The sequence below is a fragment of the Perca fluviatilis genome, chromosome 21 (assembly GCF_010015445.1).
Source record: "Perca fluviatilis chromosome 21, GENO_Pfluv_1.0, whole genome shotgun sequence".
Taxonomy (NCBI): Eukaryota; Metazoa; Chordata; class Actinopteri; order Perciformes; family Percidae; genus Perca; species Perca fluviatilis.
Window position 1 is genome coordinate 25,293,179 of NC_053132.1, and position 19,787 is coordinate 25,312,965.

General features: G+C 41.5%; 1 protein-coding gene across 1 annotated transcript; it reads left to right on the forward strand.

The window, feature by feature from the left end:
* Positions 1-2,967: 2,967 nt before the first annotated feature.
* Positions 2,968-17,276, forward strand: LOC120551794 (cerebellar degeneration-related protein 2-like). Its single transcript, XM_039789374.1, has 6 exons — positions 2,968-3,403; positions 12,444-12,556; positions 13,114-13,262; positions 14,105-14,269; positions 14,957-15,164; positions 15,303-17,276. The coding sequence occupies exons 1-6, from the start codon at positions 3,325-3,327 to the stop codon at positions 16,077-16,079; spliced, it is 1,491 nt and encodes a 496-aa protein (XP_039645308.1). The 5' UTR covers positions 2,968-3,324; the 3' UTR covers positions 16,080-17,276.
* Positions 17,277-19,787: the final 2,511 nt, after the last annotated feature.

Consider the following 19,787-nt stretch of genomic DNA (forward strand, 5'->3'; position numbering starts at 1 on the left):
CTCCAACTAAGATGTTTCCATCAATGTATTTTTATTTGCATTTTTAAGTATTGCATTAGAAAATGTTAATGGCAATGGCAAAATTCAAAAAAACTTCCTAAAATTTGCAAAAAAAAGTTAAAGCGCAAAATGGGAGATGGAAACAGCTTTGCCTAATAAGTTGTGACGTAGCGAACATGTTACTACATGACTATAGTCACGGTATCCATCGGATGGGGGAAGGATCGGGAAACGGGTCCCATCCAGTGCGCCGTACACTTGTGGCCCAAGGTGCGTAGTGGCGTTGCGGTGCGCCATAGCCTGGGCCTCAGCCACGTCGGATAAATGGACGAATTGGTTCGATTGGTGAATCGTCTGGCCCTGTACACCGCGTATACACAGCGGTGAACGGTTTTCTTGCTGACACCAAATGTCTCTGCTACAACCCTGTATTCTGCACAGGTGACCAACTTGTCCAATGTTACCTTTCCATTTAGCCAAAGAACTTAGCTTCTAAACTCTTTGATTTAGCAAGCCGGTTTGCAATCTACAACCATGCGTAACGTCAACTTGTGATGAAACTACACTTTGCCTAGTCTAGTTTATTCACTCTAAACCAGTTGATGGAAACGCTTCTAATTCGCAATCAATTTTTTTTTTTTTACGACATTTTAAAAGTTTGCTTAAAATTCACTTGACACTTAGATGGAAACATGACTACTGTCATGTCAAATGACACGACTCTGGATGAAGGAAAAACAACAGATTGTGCAGCTGCAAACTCAGCTTTCTTGGTCAATATACTGAGGAATTTATTACTTCAATCGGCTACATTTACCATCAACACTGATTTGACACCCACATAAAAAGTGGCAAATTTTCCTTTAATGATGCCACCAAAGGTTCACTGTGTGCCAGCAGCACAGATACATAAATCAAACATATGAAAGAACATACAGTATACACCATCTTTTATTATTTAGGAGTAGGGTTGCAAAGGGGTGGAAATTTTCCAGTAAATTTCAGGAATCTTTCCATGGAAAGTTTAGCTGGGGAATTTTGAAAACATTCCAATTTGGAAACTTTCATGGGAATTAACGGGAATTAATGGGAATAAACTGGATATTTTTAATATTGCTTTCCATGGAAAGTTTAGCTGTGGAATTTTGGAAGAATTCCAATTTGGAAACTTTAATGGGAATTCATAGAAATTATGGGAATTTGGATGAGATGTAGTCCTTGGGCTCAAATGCAGTACTGTCTTCAATCTGTCTTCAATCAGCTTCAATCTGCTGTAGAATGTTGGATTTTAGAAATGATCTGTGCAATGGGTGTGGCCTCAATAGCCCTGCAGTAGGCTAAGTAGTAGCCCAAACCATTGACCTTTAGCTTAACATATGAAGGTAGCTAGCATGCTGTCTTTGATTATGGTTATATGCGTGCTAAGGTAACCATCAGCGCTGTCTATTGTTTCCAGCCTATCAAGAACAAGTGGGCTATACAATTAACACATATAGGTTAATAGCAATGGGTTATGTATTACCCCCCCTCCCATATTTTAAAAACTAAATGTTGTATGTAGTAGCCTATGCTTATTACTGTGTGCGTGCATGTCATTGCCGAATATAGTGAGGACATTCAGCTGAAGTTGCATTAAATCAGGTTGTTTTAACCAAGATTATGCTACAAAATGTTTTTTCAATTACATTTAAGTTCCCTGTTATAGACTGACGGTATTATAACAAGCAATATTAAAAATATTGGGTTTATTCCCATTAATTCCTGTTTATACACGTTAATTTTGCAACCCAAGAACAAAGGGGATTTCTGTGAAATGTATGTTCTGTATGTGTGTTCATTCAAACCTTTAAGAGGGACCTGTTTTGTGGCATGTATAAGACTCGAGCATGCACTCTAGTGGTGTAAATAACATAACACTGCTTGTAGCAGAAGTGAGCTGAATGATTTTTATAGCAGTCACCCAAAGTTGAACTAAACAGTTCAGTCAGCTGCCACATAACGCAACGCCTACAGCTGCAAAAGGATCTGTTGGAAGGTACAAAACAGAGCATCAAACTGAGTCCAAGGTAACACAGCAGTGTAACTCCACAGAGCACATCTTCAAGCAGGAACAGAGTAGGCCTAGCTTGTAAACAAGATGGTAGACAGACCTTGTAGTGATAGAGATGTGATATTACAAATGCACCATACTTATTTAGACAGCAAGAATAACCAAAATAAACTGTACAATGAATAGAAGGGTTGTGATTGCATCGTAGTAGCACACCCACCCATTTAAGCCTGCATTCACTACCACTGCATCAACAGACACATTTGCTGTACATTATCAGCACGTCTTGTATGCACAGCTTGTGTTAGAATTTGTTATTCACTTTTTGACATAAACTGTAGACAGACAAATCATTAAAAGTCACAGGTGCTGGGACAAGTAGGCTACACAATCCTTCACTGGCCTCCCACACTGCAGTTGCATTGCGTTCGATGGGGCCAAGTTGGAAGTAGTGCTGTCAGGAACTGAACCTAGGTTTCTGGAGAAGCTGCTGAGTTGTCTTTCTACTGCACAACATAGGCACCCCTATCAAAAACTGTATATTTAGTTATACTGATTGCTATATATACCTTCATTTAATTTTTTTTAATATAAACTATAAGCTTAAAAGCATTTTTAACCTGTAAACAAATCCTAATCGAATCACAATTCTGTTCCCTGAATCTGGGCTCCAAGTCATCTCATCTCATGAGGTAATGTAGCGTTTAGATGCGGTCTGAAATTTTAGCTTTATGATATAGTAGCCTATTTGGTTAGCTTTTTTAACAGATGTGCCATTGTAATAACAATGTCTAAATGAATGGCGTCATCATGCCCGTCTTTCCAAAGAAATCTAGAGGGCGCGCTTGACCGAAAGCTTTGGAATGTAAACAGAGCTGTACGTTTACAGCTTACGGGCAGCACGTGAAGGCATCGTACGTGTGCCGCTGATAACAGGGAGAAAGGAAGTGCTGTCATTGCAACATCGCTGCCACGTCTGTAGACTCCTCTGCAGCAGCAGCAGCAGCTGGTCTGAGGACCAGGATGGGCCGGTGCCTGGCGGTGGGGGGATGAGAGGGAGAGGCGGGAGTGAACGAGGAAACAACGAGCAGAGGAAGGAAAGAGGAAACACGTAGAGCCACAACACAGCACTCCCTTGGCTGAATGAAACCCGTGCGCAGCTCCAGCACCAAGGAGCGACCACCGCCTTCTGGAGGAGTCTGGGGGAGCTCTATTGTTCAGACAGCACGGCTTGCTTCTGCGGGTTTCCCGGGTTCAGGAGGAGGGGGACACCCATGCTAAGCTCAGGGAGAATGGAGGAATTCGTGACCGAAGAGGAAGAGCCGTGGTACGACCAACAGGACCTGGAGCAGGGTAAGACAAGACACCGTCCTCCCTCCCCGCAGCATCCCCTCTCTCAGCGGCTGGCGCCGGCGCCGGTGTCGGTCAGCTGGCTTCCACTTAACAAAGGCTCTCTGTCATGTAACGAGACGGCCGATGCATGTTTTTAGAAGTCCCTTCTCAATTTTATAATGCATTCAGATAAACGCTGAAGTAGTTTCAAAAGGGAGCGAGCTGTTCTTCTTTGACAACAATGCATTGAAAGCATGCCAAGCAGGGCCTGGTATATTGCTGTCAGCATCAGTGTGTTAGACCCTCAATGAGGCTATGATCAGGGCATATTTATGGAAGATTTAACATTAATAAATAAATGATATACAAAAAAGGATGCTTTTGATCTTCAATTATTTGTTTATCAAGAAAAATGCAGAACATGTTGTGGTTGATGCCAACTCAAATGTGAGGATTTGCTGCTTTTGAATCTGTTTTGTATTATTGTGCATTGAATGTCTTTGGGTTTTGGACTGCTGGTCAGACACACCATGCAAGTTGAAGACGTCACCTTGGGTATTGGACAGATGTGATGGACACAACGTCACAATGTCACAATTTCATAATACAGAGCCTAATTATTGCAAAAGACTCATGCTCTCTGCATGCGCTTTAACAAAGTGTATTCAATTATTTCAATGGCATGTACCCATTATTTTAGGCTAACATTAAACCTGAGTACACAATAAAGCAGTGTAAAAACAGGATTTTTTTCAAGGAAAAGTCTTGATGTTTTTCTGAAGAAAAAATGGCCTATGGTTGGCTTTGATACCTAAGATACGTTGTTTTTTTGGGTCTAAATAGTGATGTAATATCAAACGTTGTGTACCGATTAGGCAGTAAAAAGACCGCCATAGTCAGTAGTTTTCGTATAATTCAACATTGTGCTAGTTAAAACGGCAACTGACTATAGTTTTCATTATTGATTAATGCGTCAAATCCTTTGATTATTAACTAATTACTCTTTAGGTCTTTTATAAATTGTAAAATGCTCATCACAGTTTCCTAGGTGCTCTTTTTAAACGTCTTGTTTTGTCTGAATCAACTAAAATGAATGAACGAAAATGAAAACCGGCAGCTGATTGGACGAACGCGTCACGTGGGTCTGGTTCCCCCCCAGAAATTCAAAGACAGACTGTCATGGCGGCTTGTTCAGAATACGATCTCATATTGTACTAAAATAGTTCACCGAAACGTGTTTCATAAACGTTTTAAGCGAGAAATAGGCCGTGCAGTTGCTGAATCTGTCTTCATTTCAGATCGACAAAGGTCAGTTTAAAAGATTTTCGTCAGATTTTTGAGAGACTCTAGTCACGCTCATCCCGCTCCCCGTTTCCGGGTTAGCACTCTACCAATCAGATTGGTCATTTGAGTCCAACTGCCGGCAGTGCCCACCCTCCCGATTATACATGTCAAATCGGCCAAAATGGAAGTCGACGGCCCCTCCGACGGACGACGGCACGGAACAAACCGAACAGACTCGAGTCACTGACCTCGCCAGACTGTGTGTCTTTCGGTGTGTCTTTGGCTTTAATGAACTATGTTAAACTTCCCTCCGTCACAGCGTACTTTAGCATACACAAAGAGTCTAGAAGCGGATACCGAACTCCGATGAAACTTCAAACAACTAGGCAGCACTTAAATATAAACCAAGATTCTGTTACTGTATGGTGTAATTCTTGCCTAAAATGTTTTCATCTTACCATTTAATGGGCTTGCATTATGTCACCCACCAGCGGGAGTGTTTTTCGAGAGGCGAAGTCCCTCCCCTTCCGGTTGACCATGGAACCTTATTTCGGAACAAATATGTAGGCTAGACTACAGTAGTGAAGAGGCAGAGACAACTAATTATTTGATCCTGTTTGAATTGAGCCATGAATTACGCATATGATGTTCGCTAAAGCTATAATGCGTAGTTTAAGTTTCTTGAATGTAAAGGACGTTCATTAATATAAAATAGTTGCGCTAAAGCACTTAAAGCCATAGTGCGTAGTTTTTCAAGTGATTCTGTCAGATCTAACTAGGCTACATCTTGGTCATTCATGGTCCTAAAATATAAATATATTTAAATAGTCTGAGAACCAACCAGCTGAGCATGCAACAACATCCCCTTTTAAAAGGTTTTCAAATTTTTTTTTCAGTATTGATAAAAACAATGCATTTAATCACATTTATATTATGTCAGATGGATTTGGTATTTGTCAATTTCTATAAAGATGAGGTCTGTCTTTTTATGTTTCACTTCAGGGGAACTAAAAAGTCAGTCACAAACAGGCAAGTACATTTAGGATGAGGTCACACTTTGTATATTGCTATGTACTGAACATCTGTAAAGACATTTATTAGCCAATTGACCACCAAATATAATGCCTATTTAATTTAATTTAATTGGTGAGCCCTCTCATGCTGAAATGCATGACTTTTGAATGTAGTTTTATATTTTTTATTTTTGTTGTTGTACGTGTCCTTATTGCACCGTGGGTCGGAGAGAAACGTATTTTCACTTGCTCTGTATGTCTGGCACATATTGCAGAATTGACAAATAAAGTTGACTTGACTTGACGTAATTTATAATGGTACATTTCCGGAGATGAAATAGTGCTGATGCAGTGGTTTTTACCTGACTACAAACATATGTGCACACATAAGCATCTATGTACTGTAATCATGACGCAATGGATTTGTTAGACAATTTTTTTTACTGTGGACCTGAGAATAAAAATACATCTTCACTAGTATTTACTTTGGGAATACTGAGGAAGAAAGAGTAAAAGAGAGACAGCAGCAGAGAGGACGAACATTCATAAAAGTCAAAATGGCTGGTGTAAAAAAAGGAGCAGTGTCCTCATGTGTGCGTGTCCGCGCAGAGCTCTGTGTCTGATGGAGCAGAGAGGATGTCAGACCTCTCAGAGCAGCACTGTGCTTCAAAATGCTGACTGCCTGAAGTCATGTTTTGTTGTAGGGCTGCAAAAAATAAATCTTTTTTTTTTTTTATCGTCATATATCGCGATATCACATCGACAGGCTGCGACATATCGCAAAAGACACTCAAGAGATTTTTAGTGTTTGTTCAGAGACAATATCAGTAGAAAACTGCACTTTAAAATGTAACTGTCATTGTTTTTTTTAGTGGTGCCTTTTATATTCAACTCAAAGTTCAATAAAAGAAAGTTGGAAGTGATTTCATTTTATTTAAATTCAACAAGCAGTTTGTTATATTTAAGCAGAATACTGAAAGCAGCAGAACCAAGTACACTTTAATATCTATAATATCGTATATCGCACATTTTTCTCATGTGGTGCAGCCCTATCTTGTTGTGCGACTATTCAGGAAGCCACGGATCCTTCAGAGAGAGACGCCACTGGCCCAGTGTTACAGTACAGTCGTTGTTGTCATGCAGGAATCACTGGCAGGCGGCTCTGTCTGACCTTAGAGCTGTGGCAGGAAAAGGGCTCTTTTAGGAGGTTTATGGAAGGCATGAGGAAAACATGGAGGGATGAAGAGTACTAACATTTTTTTCTCAAAAGCGTGGAGCTGAAACGTTTAGTCAATGAATTGATTAGTCGATCAACAGAAACATGGTCTGAAACTGTGTTGCCGCTTGTTTCAAGCAAAAAATATTGGACCTATGCCAAACATTCTCTGGTTCCAGCATCTCAAATGAGAGGACTTCGCTGCTTTTCTCTTTTGGACTTCTGGTCGAACAAAACAAGGCATTCGAAGATGTCATCTTGGACTCTGGGAAGTTGGGACGGGCATTCATTCCCAATTTTTAGACATGAGATTCATCCATTCATCGAGAAAACCACTTGCAGGTTAATCAGTAATAGTCAATACTATAGTTGCAGCCATAAAATAGTGTTACTCTGCACCTGCTTTAAGCTGCTCCTTTGGAATCAATTATTAAAAAAAAAAAATTGTTATTGTTATGTTTTCAGACCTTACCACAAGCAGATTCTAATCAAATCTGATGGAAGGTCAATGAGCCAAGGAAGAATTAATACATTTTTGGTGCACATTATCATTATGTTTGGTATGCCCTACTCTTTTCCAAAACTGGTTGTTAAATTCTTGGCCTGTCTACTTGAATATAGCCCCCTTTTCAGCAGCCTTGTGGGAGTATATATTATACAGTTAAAAACATTTATTTTAGTATTTTTATTTTAAGACTCTTATTTTAAATAGATTTTTTTTTTTGGGGGGGGCATTTTAGGCCTTTATTTTGACAGGACAGCTTTAAATATGAAAGGGGAGAGAGAAGGGGGGAATGACATGCAGCAAAGGGCCGCAGGTTGGAGTCGAACCTGTGGCCGCTGCGCCGAAGACTGAGCTTCTGTATATGTGTGCACGCTCTGCCAGGTTAGCTAACCAGACGCCCAGGCTCATCTTATTTTAGTTGGATAACCAGCAAATTCTGAGGATTTCATTGTAGGATTTTCACTAGAATACTATTAGCGTTAGGAAATAGGAAAAAAAAGGAAAAGCTCTTTAGTTTGAAAGCAGTTTATTTTGAGACAAAAAAGTAACTGCTCCATTTAAATAAAACTTGCCTAAATTATAACAGAACAGATAACTCAATTACAAAAAATTTGAAGAATCCAAATACTTACAAAAAAGTAGTAAGGGGCTGGAGGAGGCTGACCCTGGTTGCAAATGTATTTAGAAGGGAACACATCAACTTTAAGTGGAGTGATCCTGTAAAATGCGATGGCATGTTCCTTATTGGTCTTTTGTTACCTTCAGAAAGAGCCAGGCTAGCTGTTTCACCTTGATTCTAGTCGTTGCGTTAAGCTAAGCTAACTGGCTGCTGGCGGTAGTTTCACACGCACCATAAAGACACAAGGGTGGTAGCAATCTTCTTTATGCCCCAAAAATGTTAACCTCTTCCTTTTAAGTCTTTTAAGAATAAAGCTCCTCATTTGCGTGCAAATTTAGCAAGATGTCAAACTTGGAAAGCACAGCCCCACTGTGGAATGTAGGAGATTTTTTTTTTTTTTGTAGTTACAGCTCCCATTTCAACTCAGAAATGCAAAGCAGAAAAACAGGAGGGATAATAAAATAACGTGTAATTAGGGTGCGTCTTTGTTTGGCCGCGTTTGTTAGCCCCATCCTTTATTGGCCCAAGTCCACCAGGAAAATATGTGGCTCTACCACCTGAGACCAGAGCTTTGTTGGCTTGACTTAACATCTGATGAGAGGCTTCCTTTGCTCTTGTTACAGCTTAATAAGTGTTTATGCCACATGCGTACAGGCTATTAAAGAGCAAAGGTCCCAGTGTTGAACATAAAAAATGTTACTAGATACTACTGTTTTGGCATATAATGCATTAGTGCAGTTTATGGCTAAAAAAAAGCTTTTGCACTAAATAATTCATTTCTGGCCACTGAATGTTTCTAGAACCTTTTTCTGTTAAGATGTCGGGTCTGCTGCAACACAGGAAAAGAGGAAGAGGAGAAGTCCTTGTTTTCCACATTCCAATAAATGTCATGGGTCCAAAACAACACTGCCTGTGGAAGAGATCACCACATACAGTATTTTATCAGATCTGTCTAAATGTGCACGTGTATCTACAAGTTTTCAGTAGCTGGTTGCATTGAAAAGAAAGTGCAACCAAGTTCTCTGAACACACAAACACACTCCCGACTGGTTGCAGTCGGAGCATGAAGGAAATGTATTTGTCATGAATGATGTGATTATGCTAGAGTTCTGGCTTCAGTGCTTTCATCCTGTGTGGGTCAAGCTTCAACAGTCTGTTGCCTAGTATTGACTTGCTAAGTTGTTTTGCTGGTGCAGTGAGTTGCATCGATCGGCTCTTTCCCCCTCTCCCACTTTCACTTTGTTTTCCTTTCTTCTTTTATTCTCTTGTCACTGAGCTCCCTCTCCCTCTCTGCCAGCTGAATGTGGACACTAACACAGTGTTGTTGTTGTTGTTGTTGTTGTTGTTGTTGTTGTTGTTGCTTTTTGGTGGAATTTTTGGTTTTAGATTTGTCAGATTGGCCCATGTCTGGATAGGATTTCAAGATCTTTGCTTATATAACTGGTTTTATTTTTACTGATGAGAGGAATGCTGGCTTTAACATACCAACCATGACCTTGGTCTACCGAGTTATTTTCAGAATACCGGTACACAAGTTTTGTTTACGTCAGAAACCGGTAGATTTTCACATTCACAAGGAATTTGGTATTTTGGTGCGCAGTGGTCACAATAAACAGAATAAGAGGAAACAAAAAAAGTAGCCTACTACTGCCAGAAAAATAAAAGTACTGATTTTATAGCTTGAACTCTTTTGTTGCTATAACTTTCTAATGCTAACTACACAACCCTTCCTCAGCATATTTCAAACAAATCGCTTCCTGCGCATCAGAGCAGAGATGCTAACTCATCAGGGCTTTCTAGTTAAGTTGTACTAGCAGAAAGAGGGCTAAGGTGGGCTCCTGACTCACTCAGCATCCAGGAGGAATCCATTCAGTGGTACCACAGCTGCTGATGCCAGGGCCCCCGCAAGAATTCACTGAGCTATCAGTACTCAGAGGAAGTGTGTGAATTAGTCCAAATGGAGCTATTGGCAACCGCATGCTTAGCTTGCTACTCATTAGTTTAATTGAAGAAGGTGACGACAAGACTGCCAGGTAGAAAGAAGAGAAGCATGCTTTCATAACATACAGTGACTGAAAAAGAGAACATGGCTGATTTTGTAAGGCTAAAACCAATATTGAGATTTTAGGGATAATGCAATATATGAGTCAATACAGATGTCTGTACTGCAATTCCTTGCTACTTCAGCTGACATGTGCTGATAATAATATATCTGTGATAAGCTACAATCTTCCTGACGACGATTTATTCGTCGGGCTCTACTGGAAAAGCTAGCAGAGTGTACGGTGACATTTCTTGAAGGATCTTTAACCCTGCATTAACTGGGGGCAGCAGAAACAAGCTGTACACTGACATGTTATCACCTTTTTAAGTTGACAAACGTATTGGCATACAGTTGCCTATTTACACATCAAGCAGTAATGGAGTTCCATTAGCTTTTTCATTTGGAGTTCCTGGCCACCTGGTGAATTGAAGTCCAATATTAATTCTTCTTTTTTCTCTGTTTTTGGTCTCCACCAACTCCTGAGTGAAATGTCTGGCTCTTTAGCTGCTAAATGCTCCACTATGTTCACCAGCTAGTTGTGACTGTGTGGTGCTGGGCAGGTAGTGTACAGTGGATTCATCAGTGCTTTTTCACTGAAAACAGCTGTGACAGGAAAACGCTATGAGAGCGGTGCGACCGAAACCATAGCCAAAACAATGAGCTAAAAGGATGGATTATTTTTCTTCACATCACACAGGTTGATTACACTTGTTTTCTATCTGCTAAGGTTGGGTATCGTTTGGGTGTTTTCCGATACCGGTGCTAAAACAATACTTTTAAAACTGTGCCCGTGCCTAAACTGTGCCTGACCCAATACTTTAAAGAAGAGCGCAAAACAACAGTTGGCAAATTTTAAAGAATGACTTGTTTATTGGTAAGGCCATATGGTCAAATTTAAATCATTTATTTAAAATGTAATATTAGTAACTTATTTCAGCAGTCAATTGCTGTTAAACAACAAAAAGAAGAACCACTAGATGGCAGAAGGGTACTTTACAACAACAGCTTGAGTTTACTGATGTGCACTTGAATGCACCATGAGCTTACGAGGTCCAGACCTTATCAAGTCCCATAGCTGTTGTTTCTCCGTCAACTGCGACTCCGGCAGTGGCCATGGTGTCTCGAAAAGGGCAGCTGGGCTACGCTGTGTCTTTAGCTGCAGACTGTTGAACGTCACAGTGTTGGAATCCTTTCCAGTGAAATACCGCCCCACTTTGGACCTTTTAGCTTTCAGCATTTTAGCTGTGTTTAAGCCAGCTACTAGCTAACTGTAGGCTAATGTTACCCGCTGCCAATTGCAATGTTAACTAGAGACTTGCGCATTTCGGAACACCAGATGGCGCGCAGGCATTTAAGTGGCACTGAAAGGAGGCACTGGAATCTGCGTTGTTATTTGGTCTGGTAGATACTGGTTGTTTCTGTACCCAACCCTACTATCTACTCCATGTAAGGTAAATGTTGCAGTGATATACAGTAGGTCAGGAGTTGATGTTATAAGCTTGTTACCTGGCATCCGTCCGAGTGATCACTATTCAATATTGCGGACAGACCCAAGACTGAATGAGAGATGACTTTATTGGCTGTTCAGTTTAGTCCTCTGCTTTCTTTCTAAGAGGTCGCAAATCACATCTTGCTGACTCAGACCCAACAATGTAGGCCATCAATGCTGCTGAGTCAGAGCACATTTAGAATAAAGAACGATGACATTGACTCATCTTACTGTGGAGGTGCTATAACAGTTTGGAAGCACAAATAAAAACAGTGTGGTGCAATAAAGGTAAAGCAATGGACTTTAGACCAAGATCAACAACGCACTATTATAGAATACATTGAATGTGAAATTGCCTGCCTTAAAAGTCTCCTGCATGCCAGCATGTTAAACTTCAGCCTATTTCTGTGCTAATCTCAGCGGAGAGGTGTCTCTTCAAATAATCTTGGCAACAATCTCTGACCTTCATTTTCAGTTAGCGGAGAGAAGAGGACCTGCAGGGGGAAGACAGTCTTTCTGTCTTTCCTGCTCTCCTCTCTGTATAATTGAACTGGTCCAGTTCAGACTGAGACAACGTAATGGGCCCTTTAATCATTCTGTTCCAGACCCTGTTATAACCTCGCCTGAAATAGAACAATGCACTCCATTAATCGTGACAGCGGATCATCTAAATTGTACAGTTGCAGTCTGTCTTGTTTTGTCAGATTTAGTTCCCCCTTTCCTGTCCTCTTAATCCTTCCTCTCCTTATATTTCCATCCCTCCTCCCCAGACTTCTTTTTCCCAAACTACCTAAACTTTCACTCTTTGTATCCATCTTGGTCAATCTACATCTCTGTCTGCACTTGTGACTTATTTGTTCATCTGCTTCATAATCGCATTCTAATTTCTAGACCTCCACTTGGCGGCAGAGCTGGGAAAGACTCTGCTGGAGCGGAACAAAGAGCTGGAGGATTCCCTGCAGCAGATGTACATCACTAATGAAGAGCAAGTGCAAGAGATCGAGGTATACAGTAAATGATGGAGTGCTGTCAAGAAGTTGTACTGATTCAGGCAGGATGGGAAGAGACGGGCTTTATTATTATTATTATTTATGATAGATTTTGAGAATTGTTTTATCTAATCTAGGAACTAATGTCTCCCTCATTAACCTAATCCATTAATTGAATTCATGAATTAAATTAAGTACACTTAATAGATTTTCTTTTTTTTTGGAATGTACCTTTGAAAGCTCCAGAGAGTAGATTTTGATTTGAGATTGTTTTAAAGGTTTAGAAATGAATAAATAATCAATATATTTAATTGTAAAGCAGTATATTAACTGGTAATAAATTGCGCAATAAATCCTAATAAATCATTGGAAAATGTATCACATCAATGGAACATAAATTGGAAAGTATACTGCCTAATTCCTATGGCAGCCAATAAGAGCCCTTGTTGCTTCCATGCTGTTCACTGAGATCTGAACTTCTAAGATTGTTGCTCCTGTGTGTGGATTTGTGTGTACATTGACCTTCCCTGTGTATAGGTGATTGTACATACATGTTTTTGTTTGTGCGACAGTACCTGTCGAAGCAGCTGGAGGTTCTTCGGGAAATGAACGAGCAGCATGCCAAAGTGTACGAGCAGCTGGACGGGACGGCCAGAGAGCTGGAACGCACCAACCACACGCTGGTGATGGACAGCAAGGGCTCACAACAAAAGATAGAGAGGTAAGAGGTTTTCTTTTCTCTCTTGTTTCATACCCACTTTCAGTTCCTAAACATGTTCTCTTCAGATTCAGAATCAGAAAGGGCTTTATTGCCAAGTCAGTAACACCTACAAGGAATTTGCCTTGGTGGTTGGTGCATACATAAACAAACCAACCCACTGAACATTAATAGGAAATAAACAATAAATACAGAAACAAATATATACAAAATAGCTGTTAAAGGTCCCATGGCATGAAAATTTCACTTTATGAGGTTTTTTGACATTAATATGAGTTCCCCCAGCCTGCCTATGGTCCCCCAGTGGCTAGAAATGGTGATAGGTGTAAACCGAGCCCTGGGTATCCTGCTCTGCCTTTGAGAAAATGAAAGCTCAGATGGGCCGATCTGGAATCTTCTCCTTATGAGGTCATAAGGAGCAAGGTTACCTCCCCTTTCTCTGCTTTGCCCGCCCAGAGAATTTGGCCCACCCATGAGAGAGAGACATCATGGCTTTCAAATGAGCAAAGTGGCTCAAGGCCACACCCCCACTCTCCACCTTGCCCCCTCCCCCCCCTCTCTCCTCCTTAATAGCTACAGACACAGAAATGGCACATACTAAGGAAAGCTCATTGTGGGACTGGCTCTAGTGGCTGTAATTCCGCACCAAGGCTGAATTTTGGGAGAGAGACTTCAGATACAGTATTAGGGGACCACTAAGGTCTATATAAAAGCATCCAAAGAGCACCGTGTCACGGGACCTTTTAACATAAGAAAAAAAGAGGCTGAATGGATTGAGTGCAGAATGTGCAAAAAATATGAGCCATCTTGGATCAAATGCATCAATTCTCTTCCTCCTGGAACAGGTTAACCGGGACCATTGAGACTTTGCAGAACCAGGTGGAGTCTCTCTCAGGGCAGGTGGAGCAGCTTCGCTCCATGGAGCAGCTCCGAGTCAGGAGGGAGAAGAGGGAACGACGCAAGACCATCCACTCTTTCCCTTGCCTGAGGGAGCTTTGCACAGCACCCAGGTACTTGGCTATTGTTTTCCACAGAGCAGGTGGCTAGTCATCTTTACAACAATGAAACACACTACCTGTTACCCCTTTTCCACCGAGGCAGAGCTGGTGCTGGTTCGGAGCCAGAGCCTAGTTTCAAATCGGTTCTTTGTTTTTCGACCACCAAAGCACCAGCTCCGAACCAGTAAAAGCGGTTCTTAAGTAGCACCAAATCATTGCTGGGCCAGAAGTAAGAACCGCTTACGTCAGCGGCTGGGGGCGGGGTTACCGTGACCAACAAGACGAACAGAAACTTGTGACCGCCATTTTTGAATTAGCAGATAAACACGATGGACGCGATCAAACAACAACAGCAGTGGTCAGAGGAGGAAACTAGCTGCTTTCTTGCACTATAAGGGCGAGTTTGGATGCCGATGTAGGTCCGCAAAGCCATGAACATCAATAGCAAAGCAACGTCCGCCATTGTTGATGGTGTGTTTGTGTTTGACGCCGCCGCGCTAACGTTGCTGGGAAAGATGAGACGTATACAGTGACATAAGACCTGGCTCTGTGCTGGCTCTTTAGCCTGTGGAAAAGCAAACCGGTTCTTTGGAGGCTCCGAACCGGCACTAGCTCTAGCTCTGAACCAGCACCTGGTTCTTGTTGGTGGAAAAGGGGTACGTGAGGAACTAGCTCTATATTTGCCTGTCTTTTTGCCAGGTATGAGGATGAGTTTGTAGTGGGCCGGGCTGAGAGCTTTACAGTGGATGTAAAGCGTCCACCATTTGAAGAAGAGAACCAGCATCTGAGGGAGGCGGTGTCGGCTCTACGAGCGGCTGCCCGGACTGAGCGGGGTCGTAGGGAAGGGGTGGAGAGGGAGTGCAACCTCCTTGTTGCAGAGTTCTCCCGCCTGCAGACACGGGTGCAGGTAGGTAGACATTTTGAATTTTTTCGTTCACCTGCCTTTAATAGATACTAGATGTACAAAAATTCATCTGTCAAGAATGAGGGACGGTTTTATCAGATAAATATATTCAGCTACAATTTTGATCGTCTTTGCTTTTAGGACGCTGAGAGCTGCCAGGCGAGGGTGCGGGAGTTGGAGGTGGAGCTCCAGGAGCTGCAGCAGCTGCGCCGCGCTCGGACTTTCCTGCTGAGCAGCGAGGACGACGGCGCCGGTCTTACCCAGACTGTCCTCAACAGCACCCCGGAGACGGACACGTTCCTGGAAGTCGAGGTCGGGGAGACCGGAGGAGGCGTGAGGGAGGAGACTGACGGTGGAGGAGGCGTGGGAGGGGAGGCTCTCCCCGAGTCCAGCCCCGTGAGAAAAAGCTGCAGCGACACGGCGCTCAACGCCATCGTGGCCCGCGACGCGTCCGGCCGCAGGAGAGGCAGCTACGCCCTCCACGCCAACAGCGTGAGGAAGAGAGGGATGTCCATCCTCAGGGAGGTGGACGAGCAGTACCACGCCTTGCTGGAGAAATATGAGGAGTTGTTAGGGAAGTGTAGGCGCCACGAGGAGAGCCTGTGTCATGCCGGTGTCCAGACTTCCAGACCCGTCTCCCGAGACCCGTCCATGAAAGACTGTGCCATGGGCCCCACCCCGGCGCCTCCCCCTACCCCCACCCAGTCGCCCTCCACCCCTGAGGCCATTGAGAGCATTAGCAAGCAAGTGGAGGCGGTGGATAAGAGGCTGGGACAGAACACTCCAGAGTACAAAGCCCTTTTTAAAGAGATCTTCTCTCGTATCCAGAAGACCAAGATGGATATCAAAGCTACCAAAGCTGCTAAAGCTAGCAAATCTGGCAAACCTGGCAAATCTGGCAAGTCTGGTAAACAGTAATGGTACACTGGTTGGCTCCAGAGAGGACGATAGTGTGCTATTTCAGCGTTAAGGAGTTTGTGAACGGTGGCTTGGTGTAAACATTCTTATAGAGGGTGCTAGTTTGAAAACCGCTAAATTCAAGTACAGTTCGGTTCAATTGAGGTCAAATTAGATCGCGCAGTTTCACCAAGAACTGTAACCTCGCAGCTTACACAAGAATCTGATTTGCATGTGATCAATTCAAAAAACTTTGCATAATTCAGTCATATATATATAAAACATGGATGAATTAGTTAATAACTAGATTGATCACCCCCTTCATATTCTTCTATTCAGTGTTCCTACCAAATATATACTGGCTTCACTGCCTGACTACTCTAATCATATACTACAGTAATAGCAATATGCCTCTCATGAGCCTCACAAGTGCACTAAATGTTAAAAGCTTCACATAATGACACTAGAAAATTGCATCTGTCTCTCTGACGAAAACACGAGTGGGAATCTAAATCTAATATTAACATGAACTGTATCTGTTAAGTTTATTATAATGGACTCTACTAACATTTGTATAATTACAGTAAGAAAAGACAAAGATTGATCCTCTCAGGCCACTGTCTCAAAGGACCTCAAGGTGCTAGTAATTCTCCTCCCATCTCATATATTACTATACAAATGGACACTGTTAAAAATTTAAACAAGCCTTTAGTGTGGATGATATCGCAGTACCCTTTTATCTAGAGATTTGAGGGACAGCTTTCTTCCTGGCAGTTTGATAAAAAGATTGATACCAGTTTCTGCTCAGTAAATATGAAGCTACAGCCAGCAGCTGGTTAGCCTGACTGTCAACAATAAGGCTGTGGCTTCATATTTAGTGAACAGACATGAGTGTGGTATCCATATTCGTTTATCGGTGTTTTTTGCCCCCAACGGTGCCTTCCAGGCAGCGCTGCCTGGAAGGCACCGTTGGGAGGCACTGGTTATGGTTAGGGTTAAGGTTAGGGTTAGGTGCCTTGAAGGCAGCGGTTGCAGCACTGCCTGGGAGGAGCAGTTGGGGGCAAAAAACACCATTGAGCTCGATATTCTCATCTAACTGTCGGCAAGAAAGCAAATTATCGCATTTCCCAAAGTGTTAAAGGAGAAATCCGGCACAAAATGAACCTAGGGGTTAATAACTCATGTGTACCAAGTCGACCATTCTCTGGGATATGTTTTCATGCTAATGGATTGTGACCAGTTTAAGCGCAAACCGCTAATTAGCTTATAAAGCTTGTTGTCGGGGCACGGGTAAAGTAAAAAGAAATGGCTATTTCTATACCACTAACAAGGCTCAAAATTGCACCACACTTCCACGGTAGCATAATGAGGGTCCCTACATGTAAACCGAAGCATTGAGAACTTTGTAAGTGTACAGACAGAAAAGATAGTTTATAAAGAAATTACCATTCACGTATATGCGGGCGCCATCTTGGGACTACATTACTGGTTACTGGTTGCACGGCGTTCGTCGTTCGACTGGTCATGACTGTTTTCCCAAGATGGCGCCCGCATCTATACGTGAACGGTAATGTCTTCATAAACTACCTTTTTAATATAGAAATAGCGACTTCTTTTTACTTGACCCGTGCCCCGAGAATTAGCTTTATAAGCTAATTAGCGGTTTGTGCTAAAACTGGTCACATTCGATTAGCATGAAAACATATCCCAGAGAATGGTCGACTCGGTACACGTTATTAACCCCTAGGTTCATTTTGCGCCGGATTTCTCCTTTAAACTGTGTTCAACTAGTGTTGAATACTACAACACATGCGCTAACATTCAAAGTGCTCAGATGCCATTGGAGAGTTCAGGTAAAAAAGGGATGCTAACTGTAAAACTTAAGGAAAGCAATCCACTGAAAATTGAATTTACATTTATAAAATAAATATCTTCTTCCTCCATTGTGTTAAAGTCACTTCAGCTCTCTTATAAGTACTGAAGTGTGTCTTCAACTGGACTACGTGAGCCCATGGGGGCAACAACGATTTAGCTCAATGAGACACGTAGTAGTTATACGTAGTAGTGAGTGATATCTACAGTACAGGCTATACTTTAGCTAGTTAAACCTGTTGTGTTTTTAATGTGTAGGATTGATGATCCCACTATATGCTAAAAAGCTGCTGTCTTGCAAAAGACAATCTCTGCAGATTATTTTCACTATTTCCTGGGCATTATGGACACTCGCCATACAGAATATAAAAACCTTGAAGTAGAGATGTCTAATAATGGTTTTGCACCACATATACAGTATTTTTGGGGAAACAGTTTTGTTTCTACATCTAGCAGACCAGGCAAAAAAAAGAAGCAAAAACCCATGAACAAGGTAGAACACTTCATTGTCATTGGGATTGTAAAAAAAAAAAAAAACAGGCCATTGAATGAGGACAGCATGAAGATTTAAAACACATAGGGATGTGGATGTGACTCCTTTTGAAAGAAATGGGTCCAGTGGTGAAAACTTCTACAAGTGTTGGGACTAGTTTCCTTTAATTTTAGCTAGACAGTAGAACTGTAACCATAAGGCTTTTTTTGTCTAACACCTAGCAGTCTTACCAAACTATAAAACTAACCTGCAAAAATATTGCACCTTTTTCACAATATACAATAGTATGCCTTTTTTCTGACTAAACTCCTATGTATAACCTTTGTTATAATGAATGTTATTACAGCTAATTTTATATCTGATTCTCCAGCAAAGTTGAAGTCATAGCCAAGCTTGAAACCTTTTCACATGACGCCTGAGGGACCCTACGCTCGTGTTTGGGGCTAATGTGTGTAAAAAGAGGGAAGGATGGATGTTTGCCTGCAACCTGGTACTGAAATCTGAGAGGAATCCTGTTACTCCCTGATCAAATAAAGGTTAATTGATTGTTGCAGAAATGAGTCTATTGGAGAACTGGTGTAACAGGCGCATTTGAGGACAACGCTCAAGTCTTTTAGAATAGCAGCGTATATAGAGGGAGGAATATGTGTTAGCATAGATGAAACAATGCCAAACCAGAGCCTGTTATCATTTTAAAGGCTCATGAGGTTTCCTGTACTGTAATTTCTTACCTATTGCACTTGAAAATGTTTGACGCCTCATCTTTTGCATATTTACTATAGCTAAAATGAAATTGTACCTGTGTATTTATTTGTGTGTGAATGTTTCTTAATATTTTTTTACTTTTTCAGTGCCTATATGTGAATGTCACTAACAAACTGTCAAAATGAACCTATTTAATTTGCTTTACTTTTATTATCCAGTTAAAATGTTGCATTATTATTTACGATATTGGCATTTAAGTTTTGTCTGCTCTGGTATTAGTTCTTATCATTACTGAACTAAGACCTACTTTACCCTGTTAATAAAGCATAAAATGCATCCTGTGTTATATTCACTGTATATATAATGTCACTGAGTGGGGAAATACTTTGTAGAAGAAATGCAAGAACACCAGTATCTTCCTACTGTTAAGTTTTTTCTTCAATTTATTCTTAAGAAAAGTCTACGTCAGATTCATGACGTGTTCTTAAACCGCAGAATTGTTTGCACCTTTGTTCTTATATGTATTGTATAAATAAAACGTCCCCATGAATAAAAAACACTATCACTATCAGAATATGGAGAACAGGACTGGAGGTGCACCGTAGAATTTACAAAGAATTCTTAGTCATAAGTAACTTTTCTAAAATCATTATAGAAAA

Excerpts from the sequence above, each read along its gene's own strand:
- LOC120551794 (XM_039789374.1), top strand. The coding sequence starts at position 3,325 with ATGCTAAGCTCAGGGAGAATGGAGGAATTCGTGACCGAAGAGGAAGAG. Across the intron at positions 12,557-13,113 it reads AGCAAGTGCAAGAGATCGAG|TACCTGTCGAAGCAGCTGGA; the intron begins GTATACAGTAAA and ends TTTGTGCGACAG. Across the intron at positions 13,263-14,104 it reads TCACAACAAAAGATAGAGAG|GTTAACCGGGACCATTGAGA; the intron begins GTAAGAGGTTTT and ends CTCCTGGAACAG.